Below are 19,442 nucleotides of genomic sequence, written 5' to 3' on the forward strand. Positions count from 1 at the left end.
AGACCAACCTCGGGCAGGCATCCAATAGATGAAGAGCGATGCTTTACGACCCGGAGAAACATCAACACCAAGGTTTCTCTCAAGCCTAAAGATCTGGCTGAAGTAGATGACGAGCTTCATGGATATTTTTCCGGTGAATCCGACCTCTGGGCTATTAATTATTGTGTGTATAATGCAGCAAGAGCTTTGGCCGATGCGAATCGTAAAACAAAACCAACGGCTGATCATAAGACCAAAAGACGAATGCAACAACTTGCCATAAAGATAGGCTGGGCAAGACAGTACGCGTCCCGCACTCAATGTGTGATTGACTATATCACATCTGGCAAGAATTTTACCGCCAAGGTTCGAAAGTTCGCGCGCGACCTCCGGACCCGTTATCACACACTTCACAAGTCAAAGCTGCTGACCATCAGGCAGCATATTGTCGAGAGAATACGAATACTATCTGACGCTAAGAGAAGTCTAGAGCGGAGGGAGAGGTGGGTCAGAGAGAATCAGCAGTTTTTCTCGGACCCATCTCGACTCTTCCAAGATCCTCCAGTTACTGTCGAACACCCACCCAAACCAGAGGAGGTCGAAGTATTTTGGAGAGAAGTCTACGAAGTTCAGCAGAGACTGGACGAAGACTCAGATAATATAAATAGCTTCAAGGAGTTATGTGTGGCCCTCATAACACCTGATAAAGAATGCCCAGCCATCACTACCGACGGTGTGAAAAAAGTATTAAGAGGGATGAAGAACTTTTCCGCACCGGGACCAGATTGTATCAAAACCTTCTGGTGGAAGAAGTTTTCTTCAACCCATCAGCATTTGGCCCGTATTTTCACCTAATATTTGAAGTCGGAAGAGCCGATTCCAGAGTGGTTGGTGGAAGCGCGCACAATACTCCTGCCGAAAATAGGCAACTTAGCTGACCCGAAGAACTACAGGCCAATAACTTGTCTGAACACGCTTTATAAGATATTCACAGCTATCCTAAATGATAGGATTGTTGGGGCAATTGAACCTGTGTGGCAAGAGATGTATGAACAACGAGGCTCAAAGAAAGGCGTAGCCGGATGTCGGGTGAACCTGCTCATCGATAGATGTGTCTGCAAAGATGCAGCATTCTACCAGCGAGACCTATCGATGGCCTGGATTGATTATCGGAAAGCTTTCGATTCTACATCCAATAAACTTATCATCTGTCTTTTGGAAATCTCAAAGGTTCATCCGCAAATAGTTGGGTGCATAGAGAGATTGATGCCGCTTTGGAAAATCAGATTTACTATCTCATCTGGCAAAAATCGTCTAACAACTAACAAGGCCACGTTTCAGAGAGGAATTTGGGTTAGACAAATGCGCCAAGGTTTATCTGAAGCGAGGAAAACTTAATGGCATCCCAGAAGATCCTGAGCTCTCTGATAGAAGCGCCATACGACACCTTTGCGCTGGAGAGACTTATACATACCTGGGCGTACCACAGAGCCGCATTTAGGATGTGACATTTGTAAAGGATACTCTCCGAAGCAGATACAAACGTCTCATCCGACAGATTTGTTCTTCCGAACTGTCGGTGAGGAACAAAGTATCTGCAACGAACATGCTTGCCGTCCCGTTACTACTCTATTTATTTGAAGTAGTTCCATGGACGAAGAACGAGCTCAGATCTCTGGATATCGGGACAAGAAAGGTTATGCACATGAACAAAAGCATGCATCTTAAGTCTTCCGTTCCGCGACTGTACATCTCACGTCGTCAAGGGGGTCGCGGAATATTGAGTCTTGAATGTCTTCACAACAGGATTATTCTGGGTACAGCACATAGAGTTGCAAATGGAAGAGACCCTCTTCTTAAAATGGTCAGGAATCACGAAGAAGTGGGCAAAGGAGCGTTTCTGTACAAAGCAACGGAGGAGGCTGCTGAAGCAATCGGACTTGACTTCAGTATTAGGGGTGAGCAAAATGCATTAAATCTTATCTATCTCGAGTACTCACTCCTGAAAGCCCGGATTAAGAAAGCACAAGAGAAAAACTTTCGTGTACAGCGCCTCGATAAAAGGATGCACGGTATCTTCCACAGAAATGTGAAGAATCAGTTAATGTCTTGTGAGCCTTTCAATTAACGCTGACTAACACTTTCATGCCGGAAACGGAAGACCCAATTTTTGTTAATTCGTCTTTTTTTTTGGTCTTGCATAGTTAGGGTGGAAATAGGAATTTTTGTTTTCTCATTATATTTTTGTGCGATTAAAATTTTAATTTTAGATGTTTCAAGAAAATTCAAAAAATATTTATGACATGATTTTACAGGGGGTCTCAAATTTTAAACAAGTCTAAAACTTTCTTTTTATGCTACTTAAAAACAGGTTTTCTTTTGCTCCATTGACCCCTCTTTTTCAGTCATAGCATGTACGTTGTCGCTCCCAGTGTCTGGGTCTACGGCCCTGCCCTTGACGCGAACACTGAAAATTAGCTAAATAATCGAATTTTTAAATATAGGACTCTGAATTTCCAATCTTCGGTCATTCTTAGTTAAACATGTTTTAACTTTTTTTACCTAAGGTGTTAAATTTTCTGTCAATTTCGTTTGAAATTATATAAATTTAAGGTTTTTCGTTTAAAAATTTGTAATAATTCGTAGCTTTAAATTGAAAGTTATTAAACTTGGGAAGCGTCACCCTAATTTATTCACTCTCTAAATCTGAATCAGTGAAATTTCACTGATTCAGATATCTAGAAATGGGTCCCTGACTATCAGTGAAAGGTTACTTATTGAACTAGTGAAATAATCACTTTTGAGGGTTGGCAGAACTGCACCATGTCAATTGAGAAATCATAATAAAATAATATTTTAGTAAATTCAATCAAAGAATCATAGTTAAAACGTAAAACTCATAAATATGATTAAATATTAAAAAAGGTGAAAAGTTCAAATGCTTTGAAATAATAAAAAAGGTCACATATTACGTTAATTTTAAGATTGGACTGTCATGTGAAAACCCGTTAAGTACGTACTTTCTATACAAATTAGAGCATATTTATCCCATATTAAATATTAGAAAATATAATTAAAAATATTAAATATTAAAGTATTTTTTATATTAAAAAATGTATATCATTAAGGAATTATTCTTGCTAATTATCTAAAAGATTACAAGAACGCTTAACTTAAACATTTAGAGATTATACTTCACATGATTTACTCTGCTGTTACTGAACTGATTAGTGAATAAGTCCGAAATCACTGATTAATCAGTGAAATGTCTAACTACTATTTCAATCAGTGAATTTTTCACTGATTTGCATTTAGAGAGCAGTCTTAAATGCTTCTAATTTTAAACAAATCTTAATTTGAATGCGTAAATTTCAACTTCTTAAATTAACAAAAATTCTAGCTTAAAATTATTCATGCTGAGAAAAGCTCTCTATTCAAAATTTTGAAATGTGAAATTAACTATTTTTCAAATTTTGTGACATTTAATATGGAATGATTTGCAATTAGATGATGCTTAATTTTGGAATTTAGGTTATGATGACAGAAGCTTACACAGACCTGGACAATACTGTAAAGTTTTACAAATACGGTGCTCATGTGCCGTTTAACTTCAAGTTTATTACCGATGTAACAGTATTTTCAAAACCAACCGATTTCAAGAAACTAATAGAAACCTGGATTAACAACATGCCTGAGGATAGCTCTGCTAATTGGGTGGTAAGTATTATATTCTGTACACTGAAAAGGATGTTTCGCAATGCTACAGGAACTAGTAGCTATGTAGATAATTTAATTTAAAGGTAAAATCAAAATCTTGTATAGTAGAAGATCCCTTCATTGGAAAAGTGATATATGACTATCAAGGTTTAGATAATTAAACAAGTTCAATTTTAATATTACGGAGAAAAATGAGATTGACGAGTTGGATATTCAGTATAAGAATTATTTAAAGATGACCAATTCTAAAGAATAAATGCAGAAGGCTTATGTGAAACTATACACTAATGATTTTAAAAAATTCTTTTTCGCATAAAATATTAACTTGTCATGCTTTAAAGTTATTACATACTACATACGTATATTGTTACTTACTGAAACCTCAACTGAGTTTGCAGCAGGCCAGTAACCACTGCTCGATGCCCCGCATCAAATAACGCACTGGCAGCACCCAGCCCAAACTTATCTTACATGATACCTCAAGGACATGAGCTGATTTCTGCGTTGGAAACCAGGGTTCAATTCTTGTAAACAGCTTTTTTCCATCTAACTGAACTTTTTCTGTTTCAGCCAGTAAATATTTATAATTCAATGTTAAAACTTATTTTACCTATGAATGTATGTATTGGTATGTATGTGTGAATATCTGTGAATTACTGTATATACATGGGTGCATATATTCATGTTTAAAAAGAAAAGTGATTTTGTTGACTTCTAAACACCTCCCTTCCTGTTTCCTTGTTAATTCCTTTGGTTGATCATTCTTCACTGTTGCGAGTGTAGGAATAATTCTTATTCTGAACTGGACTCTGTACAGTGCTCTATAGGAGTCAGTCTGTCGACTTCTAGCACTAAAAGCCGTATTCTTTGCTTCTATTTTTCTCCGTGACGCGGTACCGTTTGAAACAAAACTAATTTGAATTTGATATTAAAATATTTTATTCATCATAATATATTTTAGGCACCTTCCGTAAATAACGTTACGAAATGTACTCAAGTTTGACACCCCCCCTTCCCCAATAATTTTACGCATTTTTCGAATTTTTCCTTAACCTAATTTCATTAGTGTTACGTTTTAGTAACCCCCCTGCTACTTCTCACAGCTTCACATTATTTATATAAGACGCCTAATAATTATAAGACTTCACCAACTAGTATTTTTTACGCTAAAGTAACGCAATTTTTATTCCTACAGATGGGAAATCACGATCGGCCTCGAACGGAGAGCCGATATCCAGGAAGAGGAGACCAGATGACAATGCTGGCCATGATTCTTCCGGGAGTAGCAGTGACTTACAATGGTGAAGAAATTGGAATGGTGGATAAATCTGATATATCCTGGGAAGATACCCAAGATCCACAAGGCTGTAACGCTGGCAAGGATAAATATAAATTAAATTCTCGTGATCCCAACAGGACACCTTTTCAATGGGACAATTCTCTAAACGCAGGTATGGCAATATACAGGGTCTTTTTTTAATCTTAAGATATCATAATATCTCAAGAAATAACCATCCTACGAATAAAATATCTGCGATCCTAGGAAAACATACATGATCAATTCAAACTAATGTTATAACTACGGGGAAGGCGTGACGTCTCGTAACAGTCATCGGTTATCAATTATATAGTAATAATCTATATGCAAAAATTATGTTCTCATAACAACTAATTTTTCTTAGTTATGAAATAAATTATTTTTAACATTATTAATATTATTAAAATCATGCAATGTTAAAGTTTTTTTTTATTCCAGGTTTTTCCAATGGAACACCGTGGCTTCCCGTACATTATAATTACAATGAAATAAACCTTAAGAGAGAAAAGGAAACGAAAAATTCTCATTATAAAGTTTATCAAGCATTAACAACCTTAAGAAACAATTCCCATGCTTTAAGAGACGGCAGTCTGAATGTCACGATTTTGAATGATACAATTCTAATTGTTCGCCGCGATCACAAAGATGAGACGATATTACTTTTGATAAACTTTTTGGATGCACAGGACCAAATCGTTAATTTACGATCTGTAGTATCAAATGCTGATAAAACTGATAACATTTTGCTGCTTGCAGGATCCAACCTACCAAGCATTGATTGGGGGTAACTATAAAGTCCATTATCAACTACATAAATATGATAGATGATAGGCATGGTAAATAAATTATTATATTATATCTTAATATTTTTAATAATCAGAGAAAACTATAAAAGTGATTTTTTGAAATATTAAAAATAATTCATCCTAATAAAACAGAATTAAAAAATATCACTGTTTCTGGTTGACAAATATACTGTAATTTTGGTAAATCTTACAAAACTTAATAAAATTTTGTTTATTTCATGAAATCAATATTTTTCTGAATTTAATGCAGTATTAAAAACTCTAGAAATATTCAGGGATCTGATACCGTGTTTTTTTATAATAAAATAGCAAAAAAAGGAACAACAAAGTCAAGAAAAAGAGAATTCATTAATAAGATGAGTATATTTAAAGTTAAAACTTAACCTAAAATGTTTTTAAATTATTCAAGTTACCAAAAAAATATTTCACACTATTCGCAAGAATTTCTTGTAGATGAATACATTTTCTACAAAGCTTTTATTAAATTGGAATTTGCTAAATAAATCTTGATGTCACAAAAGCTGCATTATATCTTTTAAAATTAGCCACTTTATAAGCTCCAGATGCGGAAATTTTTAAATAATTATAGGATGATATTTCAGAAAGATCAAAGTTTTTTGAAGAATAGAGCAATAACTCATTTAAATTCTACAAAGTTTTCAATATAATAATTTATTTGTATTTTATCAATTATAGTGAGCCGGTAGATTTGTTGAAAGTGAAACTTCCAGCCAAATCCTCTCTCGTTCTATCATCTAAGCCTAAGGTTGAACCTGTGGACGGAGGAGGAGCATCTGCAATATCACCTATCAAAATAGTTTTAGCTGTATGTCTTATAATTGTATTTCACCTTCTGTAATAGATCAATTAAGTAACAAAATAAAAGAACACTCTTCATTATTCTCTATTTGATTTAGTGACTAAAGTTCCAAAAAGGGAATGCCTTGATTTATTTGAAACTCAGTATCAACATGTATTTTGACACGATAGTTTCGAATATGATAGTGAGAATAGGCGCGAATGTTCAAAGTCTCACGGTGCGAACTCGCAAAACTATTCAGCGGAAACCGTCACGCTTCCTCTTCTCGCTCTCTTTCTCTCCATCCCTCAATTTTACACTCTGACAGTATTAGCAGTGAATTTCAAAGTGAAACTCCTTTTGGGGCGGCAGTGAGTTAAAAAAAACTTTCCCGTATCCTTTTCCCAATTCACGCTTTCCCCTTTCGCATGTTCCCCTGCCCTTTTCCTTTTCCCCATTGCTCTTTACTGTTTCACCTTTCCATTTTCATCATTTCCCGGTTTCCTTTCCCCTTATCCTTTTACCTTTATCCCTTTTACCGTTCCCTTTAACCTTGTTCTATTCATTTTTTTCCTTTTTTCTCATTTCCCCTTTCACTTTTATCGTTTCCGCTTCGCTTTTCCTTTCTCCTTTCCAATTTCTCGTTTCTTTGCACCTTTCCCTTTCCACCATTTCCCCTTTATCAGTGCCCCCCTTTCCTTTTCCTCTTTTTCTTGTGACTCTTTCCACTTTCTCATTTTCTCCCCCCCTTTCCTTTTCCCCATTCCCCTTTACCGATTTCCTTTCTCTTTTACCCTTCCCCTTTCACCCGTTCCCTTTACCATAACACTTTTTTTCTTATTTCCTTCTTTCGCTTTTCACATTCCCCCCTTTACCATTTTCTCCTTTTCCCTTTGTTCCCTTTCGTTAATATTTCATGATAAAAGGGTTCAAAGAAAAACAACTACAATTCACATTATTTGAAGAAACCACTTCTGCCGAGCGTTCCACGACGGCTTACGTTTTTTTTTTTGCTTAATATTCGCACTTGCGTGAAGCAGTGTATGTTTAGTTGGCGCGTAATGGGCTGAGACGCCCAAAATTTTGTTAAAACCCATAAAACAAAATTTTTTGTGGATAAGTTCAAATACGGTATGATGAAACAAAAATATTTCTGCTCTTGCTACTCAAAGAGCGAGGATATGCCGTACCTACGAAATTCTTGATCATCTGTGAAAGTTGCAGCTGTCACATACTAGCGTAAGACGTGTTTTAGCGTTAAAATATGCGCTCCGTGAAAAGAGGATAACAATAATAGTTGCAAGGCTAATTAAAACTTTTTCCAAATGGAAGGCGTTCCTGAAGGTTTGTATAATAAATTTTATTGCTTTTTTGTGGATTGTGCATTAAATACATCGCAAGTCACCTGCTAGGTCTCCTTTTCAAAAATTTCATTTTAAAAACAATCGTCCAAAAAGCATTTAAAGAGTTATGTTTCCACGAGACTCCGGGTGCTTTCAAATTTAGTATGTCAGTAAAGGTGTAACAAGTAGAAAAATCAAAACAACAGGTGCTACTTTCGGCTATTCTCGTCTTAATTCATATGTATGTGTGTCGCGAGCCCCACTCTACTCGTTGACGTACGCGCATGGTGATTGGGCGCAGTAGGAGTCCAAATTTGTTTTTTCTTTTTTTTCGACAGTTTTGACCCTGTATAACAAATTTTATTGCCAAAATTTAAAATATCTTGTTTTTGACCATATTGACCTCAACTTCGAATTTGGTCACCCCGAACACTCCCTAAAGACTACTTGTCACGGGACTTCCGTTTCCGGCATGAAAGTGTAAAGTACAGCGAATTGTTGATGCTGAGTTTTTCTGATATTGTGGTGAAATTTGAGGTGAGTGGATTGTGGAAGTGTGCGGAATGGTGTGGAGGTGAGAGATCTAATTGAGGGATTGTGATATTGCAAAGGAGAGGTAGATATTTTGAAGGATTGAGACAGGTTTGTGTGGAAGTTTGTTTGGAGATTTGTTACAGGGTGGGAAGGTTGTGTTGACGGATTGGTAGTAGCAGGGTTGGGTAGCGACAGCGAAAGGCGTGACAGGTAACAGACAGCGACGATAGAGGCAGGGAAGTATAGAAGGCGGGAAAATTTCAATTTGATTAATGGCTAGTGGAGCGAGTATCTCCTCGGAAGAAACAGAATTAGAGCAGGAAGTGTTCAGTACGCGTTCAGTGAAGAGAAGGAAGATATCGGGGCGAGCATAAAATACTAGAAAATGTTTAGATCGCCGCCGGAAAAGCAGAATTTGGTAGGCAAAAGCGATAACAGGGAGGGTGCTGACGGTAGCGGAGATGTAAATGAAATGTCGATGAAAGAAGAAAGGCTAAAGGAAATTAGAAAAGTGATGATAGAGGTCATGGGGATTTAATAAGAAAAGCAGGAGAGAAGGGGAGAGGAATTAAAGAAGGAAATTAGGCGGAAAATGGCTGAAGTTAAGAAAGAAATAGAAAAATGGGAAGAAATCAGGGAAAAGTTGGAAAAGAGGATGGAGTCATTGGAGCAAAAACTAGAGCAGCAGGAAGAAGTTAATAATACAAAGTTAGAGGAGATAAGATGTAGGATGAAAAAACTTGAAAGGTTGAATGGGAATTACGGTGGGGGCGAGAGTGGGAATAAGGAGATAGAAAGGCTGAGAAACATAGAACAAAGAATAGAGAGGAAAGAGAGGGAAGAAAGAAAATTAAACATAGTGATAAAGGGTATAAGATTAGAGGGGAAGGAGCTGAAGGAAGGGGTGGACGAAGTACTAAAAAGGATTGATGCTAAGGTAGAGATAGAGGAAATGCGGAATATAGGAAGGAAAGTGAGAAGAGGGGAGATAATGGTAATGGTGCAATTAAAGAAATGGGAACATAAGAGGGAGGTGATGACAAAGAAGAGGTTATTATATGGTATTCCGGAGAGAATAAAGGATGATTTGACATGGGCAGAAAGGAAGATGCAGTATAAATTAAGGAAAATAGCGGAAGAGGAAAGAAAAAAGGGAAACAGAACATGGGTTAAGTATGGGAGAATTCAGATAGATGGAGTATGGTGGGATTGGGATGAAGAAAGGGAAGAGATAGTAAGAAATGAGGTGCAGGGAAACTAGAAGAGGAAGGAACGGGAGATAGGAAAATAAGAAATAGTAAGAAAGAAAAAAAGATGAGAAACGAAATTAGGGAAGAATGGAAGATTTGTTACTGGAATATAGCAGGATTGGAGAGAAAGGAAAAGGAGTTTATGAGAAATTTGACACAATGGGATGTAGTCATAATGATGTTGACGGGGTTAGATGAAAAGGGATGGGAAAGAGTAAGGGGAAGGTTACCAAGTGGTTACAAATGGCAAGTGCAAAATGCAAAGAGGAAGAATAAAAAGGACAGGACAATGGAAGGGATGGTGGTGGACGTAAGGAATGAATGTATAACAGGGAAAGATAAGAAAGACAGGAATGAACAAAAAGAAGGAGTAATAGTAGAAGAGGCTATGATGGGAGGAGAGAAGTGGAAGGTATTGGGGATTTATGTGAACGGTCATATGCAGGAAAAAGCAGAGGAGAATAAAAAAAATGAAAGAAGAAAATAAAGAAGAGATTAGGATGATAATAGGTGGTGATTTCAATGCGAGAACAGGAGACAGAGGAGGAAGGGAATGAGGAGAAGAGAAAGGAAGAAAATCCAAGGATAAGGTACTAAATGGGGGGGAAAAAAAGTTGTTGAAGAGCTTGGAGGAGTTGGGATGGTATATCTTAAACGGGAATATAGAAGGAGATGAAAAAGGAGAATACAAACGCTCAGGAAGTGAAAGGGGAACGGTAATTAATTATGTGATAGTGGATGATGAGGTAAGAGAGAAGGTTAAGAAACTAGAAGTAGGAGAATATATTGATTCGGATCACTGTCCCTTAATAGTGACATTAGAGGGACAAAAAAGGAATAATAATATGAGTAAAAGGGGAGCAAAAGTAAAAAGTGTAGGAAAAGGGGATTGGTCAAAGGAAGGAAAAGAACAGTCTAGAGAAAAAATAGGAAATACCAAAATGCGAGAGGGAAATGTAGACGAGGAGATGGAAAAAATGATAGGAGAAATAAAAATAGGCTTAGAGTGCACAAAGAACAATGAAGTTAGTAAAAGGGGGAATAGAAGTGAGTGGGATGAGGACTGCAAAGAGAAAAAAAGGAGGTCAGAAAGGAATTAAAAAAGTGGAGAAAAGAAAAAAGTAATGGGGAAGAATATAGAAAAAAAAGAAAGAGTATACTGAATCGTGTTATCAAAAGAAAGAGGAAGAGAATAAAAGGTGTGCGGAAGAGGCGGAGAAGGCTAGGACAGAAGAAGAGGTATGGAAGGTAGTAAATAGAGAAAGAAAAAGAAGAAAAAGAGTAAACCAAGATATTGAAATGATAGAATGGAAGAAATATTTCTTGTATTTGCTAGGAGGAGTAGAGAGAAAAGTTGTAAAGGGAGGAAAATCTGGTAGAGAAAGAGACGAGGAAGAGGAAATTTCAAGGGAAGGAATAGTTCAAGTTTTAGGAATAATGAAGGATGGAAAGGCACCTGGTATAGATGAGATTGCAAATGAAGTATGGAAATATGGAGGGGAGGAACTACAGGAATGAGCATGGATAATGTGTAATAGAGTATGGAGAGGAGAGGGGTAGCCGGAGTTATGGAAAGAAGGAGTAGTTATACCAATAGTAAAGAAAGGTAAGACAGAGGAGGTTAAAGATAATAGGGGGGGAGGGGTTCTGAACTATCTAGAAAATAAGGGAATTAAAAGGGAAAAAGGGGCAATGATAGCAATGTTCGTGGACTTAAAGGCGGCGTTTGACTCATTACACCGAGGCGAAATAGACAAAGTTATGGTAAAGAAGGTAAGGGTTGGGCAGGAGTTAGGATAGGGAAGGAAAATATATATACACTGGCATACGCAGACAACATAGTGTTGATGGCAGAGGATGAAGAAGGGATGGCGGGATTAATTACAGGATTAGAGAAATACTTAGATGGGAAAAACCTGAATGTAAATGTAGAAAAGACAAAGATAATGAGGTTTAGAAAAGGAGGAGGAAGGAAGAAAGAATGGTGAGGGAGATGGAAAGGAACAAAGTTAGAAGAAGTCAAAGAGTATAAATATTTGGGATATATCTTGCAGACGAAGGGAGATCACACAGCTCATGTAAGAGAAAGGATAAAAGAAGCAGCAGGGTAATGAAACAGATATGGGGAATAGGAAAACGAAGGTTAAAAAAAATTGGAGAAGGAGAACGGGGTTATTTGATACGCTGGTATGGCCGGTTTTAGGTTATGGAGCAGAGATATGGGGATGGAAAGAAAGGAAAGATATTGAGAGTTTACAAGAAAGGTATATAAGGTGGATACTAGGGGCAGACTGGAGGACGCCAGGTTATATGGTGAGAGAAGAAGCGCAAAGTGATAAGTTAAGTATTAGAGGGGTAAGAGGGCATGGAAATTTGAGACAGAGCTGAGGGAGGGAAAGGGAGGGGATTTGGCAAGAAAGTGTTAGATGAAGGTAGAAGAGAGGAGAGGGCGGGCGATCGAATTAACGAGGTGGGAAGAAGAAAGAAGGGAGTTCTTTAATGATAGAGAAATAGAAGACGGGACTGGAGTAAACTATAAAGAATTGGAAAAAAGGAAGAGGGAAAGACAATTAACAGAAAGATGGGGGGCGATTCAGGAATCAAAATACAATGAATGGTATAAGATGATAAAAAAGGAAGGGATGCCAAAGTATTTAGAAAAGGGATGGGGAGAGAGAAAGTAAACCAGAATAGCAAGATTTAGACTGGGAAACGAGGTAAGGGAGGGGATGTACTGGGAAAAAGAAGAGAACAGAATGTGTAGAATATGTGAATGGGAGGAGGAAACATGGGACCATGTATGGAAGGATGTACGAGAGAAATGGAAAATAAAAGAAGCTGGAAAGAAAATGTGGTTAAGATTCTAGGGGAAGATGGATGTAACAATGGATGAAGGAGTTGGAGGGTGCTAGAGGAGCGAATGAGGGAGAATGAAAGAATGCACGTGAAAAAGGTAAATGGGGATATGAAAAAGTGAAAGAAAAAGGAAACGGAAGTCGCTTAGATTAGAAGCGTGAAAATTGTAAGTAATAGTAAAGTAAAAGTTAAGTAGACTAAGATGCGTTTGCGTTCTCATGCTCTCTCTCTCACGCTTGCACTCTCGCTTTCGTTCGCTTGCTCACTCGCAGGAAATAGAAGTAAGGAACTAGATATAAGACTTTATTTAAATAGTTGTAAATATTTGTATATATATAGAAAATATAAGATTGTAAAAAATATATAGATTTCAACGGAAAGATTGTAAGGAATGGAAGTCATGTAAACCCTTAGGGGACACATGATGAATAAAGAAGACTACTTTTCACGAACTTAACGTCAGTTTTTCCAAAATCGGTCCGCCATTTTGTAGCAGCCATTTTGTTTTTAACCATTTTAACCTCAAATTTGAATTCGTGGGCCCTACATACATTAAGTTATTGAATTTTAAGAAAGTTCGCTTACTATTTGAATTTTGAGCAACTTTTTGGGTGTTTCCGACCACTATGAGGCGTAAAGTTTCATGTTGGCCCGGTGGCCAAGTACGCATGTACCAAGTTCACTGGGCTCAAAGCGGCCACATTACGCCTGCTTCGCGTGCATATAATGGTGCGGTTTCGAGGGAGATCAGAAAAAATTACTTTAGATCACGCCAAGCCACTCCTGTGACTGGTGACAGAAAAAATGTAAGTCTCAATTCTACGCCTTTCCAATTTCACGTCGGGTAGGAGGAGGGGGGTCACTAACTACAGAAAGAATTCGAGTTACCTCTCTACCCTTTCAAATGTCGCGTAGGATGGGAGGCACCCCTATGACTGATCACAGAATCAATTAAAGTCACGCCCTATCCCTCTTTAAAGTCTCTTGAGGGACGGGAAGATACCCCTGTGACTAGTCTCATCAAAATAATTAAGTCACACCCCTACCTCTTTGCAATGTTTTTAGTGGTTGGTTGTGTTAAACAGTGTAATAGTTTTCTATTTCTTGTGGCTTTGACCTTGAAAATCGAATTTTCGCTTATTTTCACTATTATAAGCGTAATCAGCGTGTCGACTTACATCAACGTAGTCAGTTTTAAAATAATGAAAGGTAATTCCGAGGGTAATCCCTTTTGAGAACTTTATTCTGAAGGATAATATTACTAGAAATCTCATACAAATGATTTAATTGACTATAATTCACATTTGTTGATATGAATGAATATGAACAGAGGATTTAGTAATAATTGTTGGTTTATATTACAAACCATGATAATAAACTGTACCATTGATCATTACTGAAAAATGAAAAAATAACTGAAAAAGATTTTTTAGCATTTATTCGTGAATTTTTAAAATAAATCCCTATAAATCCCCTTAAGTTTGTTATGCGTTGTTTACATCTTTCAAAAAGAAATTTTAAGGTTTTGTTATTAATATCTTTCCAAAATCACAAGCAAATCTCTTATTTCGAATTAAATATACTTTATTGAAATTTACAACAAAAAATTATCCCCGAAATACTGTTTAACGCCAAAAACTAAGAATAATGTCCTATGGCTATTATTGGACCAATTCCTACTCATAGAGTTGTAAATTAGTCCGACTTTTGATATTTGGATGCTGTAAAAACTTTAACTCGAATAAAAATACTATTTGATTATTTAGTTTAATCAGTTATAAATCTTTTTTGGATTGAAGAAATCTTATTTCTTAATCAGAAGAAATTTTAATAGATAAATGTTAATAGGCAAAGTAGTTAGGTGAATACACTGGGAACTGTAATTACTTACCTCGGATTTACTTATTCTGAGAATTGTTGTGGCGGCGGCTTCGGGCTGAAAGTGGAGCCTCTCGGGGTTGAGACGGTGTGCTCAACGATGCATGAAACACCAGCAGCGTTGGGAAAAAGGGCAAGTGCGCGGGCACTCACGCTCAGATATTGCGTAATATTAGGAAATGGTTCACACGTCACTGTTTACGTTTGGAGGCCCGAGAGATAGCTTCAAGGCCAATCACAAGCCAAACCCGAATTCTAATTCAATCCAGGTTCCAGTGTAATATAAGAATATAAATACAGACGTGAATTCTCATGTATTTTCAAATCCTTACTATTTATCGAAATATGAAATTCATATTTCTCAATTTCATTTTCTGCGTTAATGTTGTTCAAGTTTCAACTGAGGCAAAATCTAAGAAGTATCCAAAACTTTCCCTAAAAGTTTGACTGTTTGAGTCGTGAGTTCGGCAGCCTTGATACCTAGTAATACAATTGTCTATTACAAACAGAGTATTTTTCTGATTTTCGGAAAATTATTTCGTACAAAGCAAACAATTTAAAGAGCTTTGTGCGAAAACAATTAAACTTGACCTAAGTGAAAAATTATTTCGTCTTACAACCAAAAAGACACTATAAAATAATTTAAAACATTTATTTGATTTGATTTACTATTGTGCCATATACTTTTATTTAAAGAAAGACATATTTCAATTTCACGATATTTACACTATATTTCGAATGCCGTAAAGAACGACCAGATTTACCGCTAGAGGGCACTTAGTTACTATTTTTCTCCCTGATACCAAGTGGTTTCCCTGGTTTTTCTTCAGTGAAAGAACAGAAACGTCGGGTCCGAATACAAAATAATAATATAAAGTGCAGTCTGCAAAAGAGCAACAAGAACACTTTGGAATTTTGGTTAAATTAAAAAATTCATTATATACGCATTAAAAATGGTAAAAATTAAGCATTAAGTTATAATAATTGTGTCTTCCGCCTTGACAGTTATTATTTATTACGGAAAATGAAGACATACAAACTTGTAAGTATCATGCCGACCATTTTTGCATTTTATTTTTCATTGTTAATTGATTTCTCTGGCAGGTATCAAATCCACTCTGACGACACTATCGGAATAAACTTACCTGTAACAAAAAATGATAAAAGCTATGATTATTATGGGAATACAAAACTTTATATTTAATGCTGCTCGCATTTAATATCAGGATGTGTCATTCTTCTGCAGAATTACGACATTATGTCTATCATTCAGAATATAATATTTTTTAAACATGAAACATAACTTTTGGGCAATGTTGATTATTATTATAGCAACCCTACCTTTCTACAAAAATATAAATTTTGAAGAAAAGTTTTTCCAAAAAGATTTGCTGATTTTTAATATTTAAAAAACTAACTTTTTACAAAAAAGTTTTTACAACAAAGTGTGCTAAACAAAAAATTAAGCAATTTTTTCAGCAAAAATAAAACACGGTTCATAGTTGAATTTATCATAAATAGTGTGAACCTTTAAAGTTTATCTATTCCAAAACCGCGTTGATAATTATATGTTTTTCAATTATACAATGAAAAAATTATTTAATTCAGGCTTTAAAGTATCAAAAATTAAAGACCTATTAATTGATAAACAATTGCGGACTCGAAATAGTTTTGCAGTTAGAAAGTAATAATAATGTGGTCGCGGCTATGTGTACTGAAATTTCGGTACAAATAGCCGCATTTTTTACGGAAAGGGGGAGATGAAAAAGGGGCAATTTGTACTAAAATTACGGTACAAGTAAATGGATTTTTGCATAGATACACATACAAACTAAATCCCACGAATATTATTTATCTGAAGTTGAATAAAAACGTTGCAAACAATTGATAACTACAGTTAGCCGAAAACAGATCATTTTTATCTGCCTCGTCATAAAAATTATCTCTCGTCGGATAATTTCATTTTTGTAATGAAAAAATTTTCATAATTGTTTGCAACGTTTTTATCCAACTTCAGATAAATAATAACTCTGGGATTTAATGTGCGCATATTTGCACTGAAATCTCGGTGCACGTAGACACTTCTCAATAATAAAGACAATGAAGTAATATACTCAAGTTATTGTATTAATTCAATAATTTGTTATCTTTTTAATCAGAAAGCATATATAATTATCACGTTCTCAGAATAGTAAAACTGTAAATCATGTTCACAATATTTCACATGCTTTCAGTTTTGTTAAATTGTTAAATATTGTGAATGTTCAGTAATTAAATTAATTAAACTTTTATTGTTATATACCCTTAAAATCTTTTTAATTAAGTATGTACAACAGACACAATATCATAACTAATGAGTACAAATTCCCTTTTCTATTTTCACCGCCTGTCACAAGATTTAAATTTAACCAACGAGGATCACACACGCCGTCCTACTAAACGCCACGAACTGAAATTAACTCTACCTTTTTAAATCACTAACATCCTATCTATCTTGTCTTTTTTTACAGGCAAAACAATTTTCAGCGTTATTCCACTTTTTTAGTCCAAATAGGCTTTGGTTCAATGGCGCCTTAGAGCAAATGAATACCTATCAAAAAAAGGCAGGAAAAATGCTGCCACGAAACATAAGAATCGTTCTCGTGTCTGATCCATTTTTAATCACGTAAGTAGATTTATACACAAAAAAATCATTTTTCTGTAAGACCATGTGAAGTCTGTTGAAAAAGTATACGGTTTACTTTTAAGACAAATTACAATTTTTTAACCTCTAATTTAAGAGGAAATTCTATTTTTGCCAAGAAGCATCCTTTGGCAATAGTAGACATTTCCCTGAGTATATATAAAGGTTGTATAAAAAGTCCCGGGACGGTTGGATATTTTCTCAGGTAAAATATTTTTGAAAAAAGTGCAGGTCATTCTTGAAGTAAATTTCAACGAGAAATTAAATAGTGACCTTCATTTTGACCTTGAAGTTGACCTTCACGGCTTTTTGAAGGTCAACTTTGTTTTCTTAAATGAAAACCCCCCTTTTTACATCTGCAATCGATAGAGCAGAAAATTCTACGTTCAGGTACGTACCCAAGTCGTAGGTCAATTGTAACGTTCAAGGTCAGTCAGAGGTTATTTGAAAGTAACAAAGTTTTCCAAGAGGTCAGTGCAATTCCTGAATTAAATTTATTGGTGAGCTCTGTATTGATCTTGTTGATGATCTTCAAGGTTTCTTGAAGGTTTTTTCCAAGCAGTTTACGTTTACGTTTAGCATTACCCAGGAACAACCACGTGGACATAGTAGATTCTGTTCCCTTTGGGGTGCTTCATTAGCGTGAGTCCCTTTGTCTCTCACGTTTCTGGGTGCTTGATTAGCTTGAGTCCCCTTGCCTCTCACGCTTCAGTGAAGATGTTCGAACTGAAAACCTTGGGCTTCTTGACAAAAGGATATGCGATTTTAAAAATGAGTTACAGCATTACGAATCATCTTCCTATCAATCAAGGTAGCCTGTTGCACAATCCGATTCTGCACCTTTGAGGAAAATGAGTGTCCAAATATGCTCGAACCTCCCTACCGTAATGAGCCACTGCTCCGTCCTGCTGGAACAAATATTTTGAAAATTATCGCCTGTAATCTTCCTTATTCTTGGTACAATTTGGTTTCTGAGAAGCTCTTCATATGCACGGGCATTGAGATTACCATCGATGAAGAAAGGGCCTGTCAATGTATCATTCAAGATACCGGCCCAAACATTAATCTTCTGTGGATATTGTGTGTGACTCCCCAACATTCAATCAGAATTTGTCTTGGACCAATATCTACAATTTTGCCTGTTAACTTCACCTTTTAAAGTAGAAGTACATTCACCTGAAAATACTGTATTGTACAAGAAAATAGGATCTCTATCAATTCTGTCCATCATAATTTCACAAAATTCGACCCGACAATCAGGATCGTCTTCATTGAGCTCTTGTACCAGATTAACTTTGTAAGGGTGGAAATGAATGCTTTTTAAAATATTTCGCACTGTCTCAGGAGCAACGTCACGCTCATTACTAGCTCGACGTAAAATAAAGTGTGGGTTTTCAACGAATGCTTAAGCTATGTTCATCTGCATTTCCTCAGATCCTGCAGATTTTAGCCGACCAGTTTCTTGAAGGTCCTTGATAGATCCAGTATTCATAAAGCGCCTTATAGTTCTTTCAATTGTTGATTTTGAGACAGGATTTAACCCTTCTCCATTATAAAAAGTGCGATTGAAAAGGAAACAAACTTAATCATAAAATCGAACTCGATCTCCCCAACCACGCATCATTAATAGAGATACCCTCTCTCGTTCCGAAACTTTAGCTTGCGCCATAATAATCTTTTAGCGAAAGATAATAAGTATGTACTCGTAATACGTAAATTTAGTTTTGATTCGTAATATTCGTATAGAAAAACGGTATAGTACTTATGGTATCATCTTAGGTATTGACGTAGGTATTGAAAAACGGTATAGGACTGTATAACTCTTCAAGGAGCAACATAACTCTCGCCAGAACACCTGGAACTTTAAATGAAAAATTTAATTATGATTTGACAATATTCAAAACGCTGTAACCAAGATCAAAACAGAGCTCACCAATGAATTTGTCGTCGAAATTTACTTTAGGAATTACACTGGCCTCTTGAAAATTTTTGTTAATTTCAAATAACAACTACCTAACCTTGAGCGTTACAATTGACCTATGACTTGGGTACGTACCTGAACGTCGAATTTTTCGCTCTATCGATTGCAGATGTAAAAAAGGGGGTTTCCATGTAAAAAGACAAATTTGACCTTCAAAAAGCCATGAAAGTTAACTTCAAGGTCAAAATGAAGGTCACCATTGAATTCCTTGTTGAAATTTACTGCAGGAATGACCTTCATTTTTTTGAAAAATATTTTACCTGAGGAAATATCCAAACGTCCCGGAACTTTTTAGACA

At 36.0% G+C, this 19,442-nt stretch overlaps 2 protein-coding genes across 4 annotated transcripts in view; one reads left to right on the forward strand and one right to left on the reverse strand.

The window, feature by feature from the left end:
* The window catches only part of LOC117182228 (maltase 1-like), a 30,804-nt gene extending 24,082 nt beyond the window's left edge, over positions 1 to 6,722 (forward strand). For 2 of the 3 annotated variants that reach the window (XM_033375314.1, XM_033375311.1), the window contains 4 exons: positions 3,511 to 3,696; positions 4,892 to 5,147; positions 5,453 to 5,798; positions 6,517 to 6,722. In XM_033375314.1, the coding sequence (XP_033231205.1) occupies positions 3,511 to 3,696; positions 4,892 to 5,147; positions 5,453 to 5,798; positions 6,517 to 6,679 (951 nt within the window). In that variant the 3' untranslated portion in view covers positions 6,680 to 6,722. The remainder of the gene's footprint in view (positions 1 to 3,510; positions 3,697 to 4,891; positions 5,148 to 5,452; positions 5,799 to 6,516) is intronic. The other variant, XM_033375313.1, reaches the window with a different exon arrangement.
* Positions 1 to 19,442, reverse strand: part of LOC117182227 (calcium/calmodulin-dependent 3',5'-cyclic nucleotide phosphodiesterase 1-like) — a 1,276,250-nt gene that overhangs the window by 437,923 nt on the left and 818,885 nt on the right. The gene's annotated exons all lie outside the window — the stretch shown is intronic.

The sequence above is a fragment of the Belonocnema kinseyi genome, chromosome 10, assembly GCF_010883055.1.
Source record: "Belonocnema kinseyi isolate 2016_QV_RU_SX_M_011 chromosome 10, B_treatae_v1, whole genome shotgun sequence".
In the NCBI taxonomy this organism is placed as follows: domain Eukaryota; kingdom Metazoa; phylum Arthropoda; class Insecta; order Hymenoptera; family Cynipidae; genus Belonocnema; species Belonocnema kinseyi.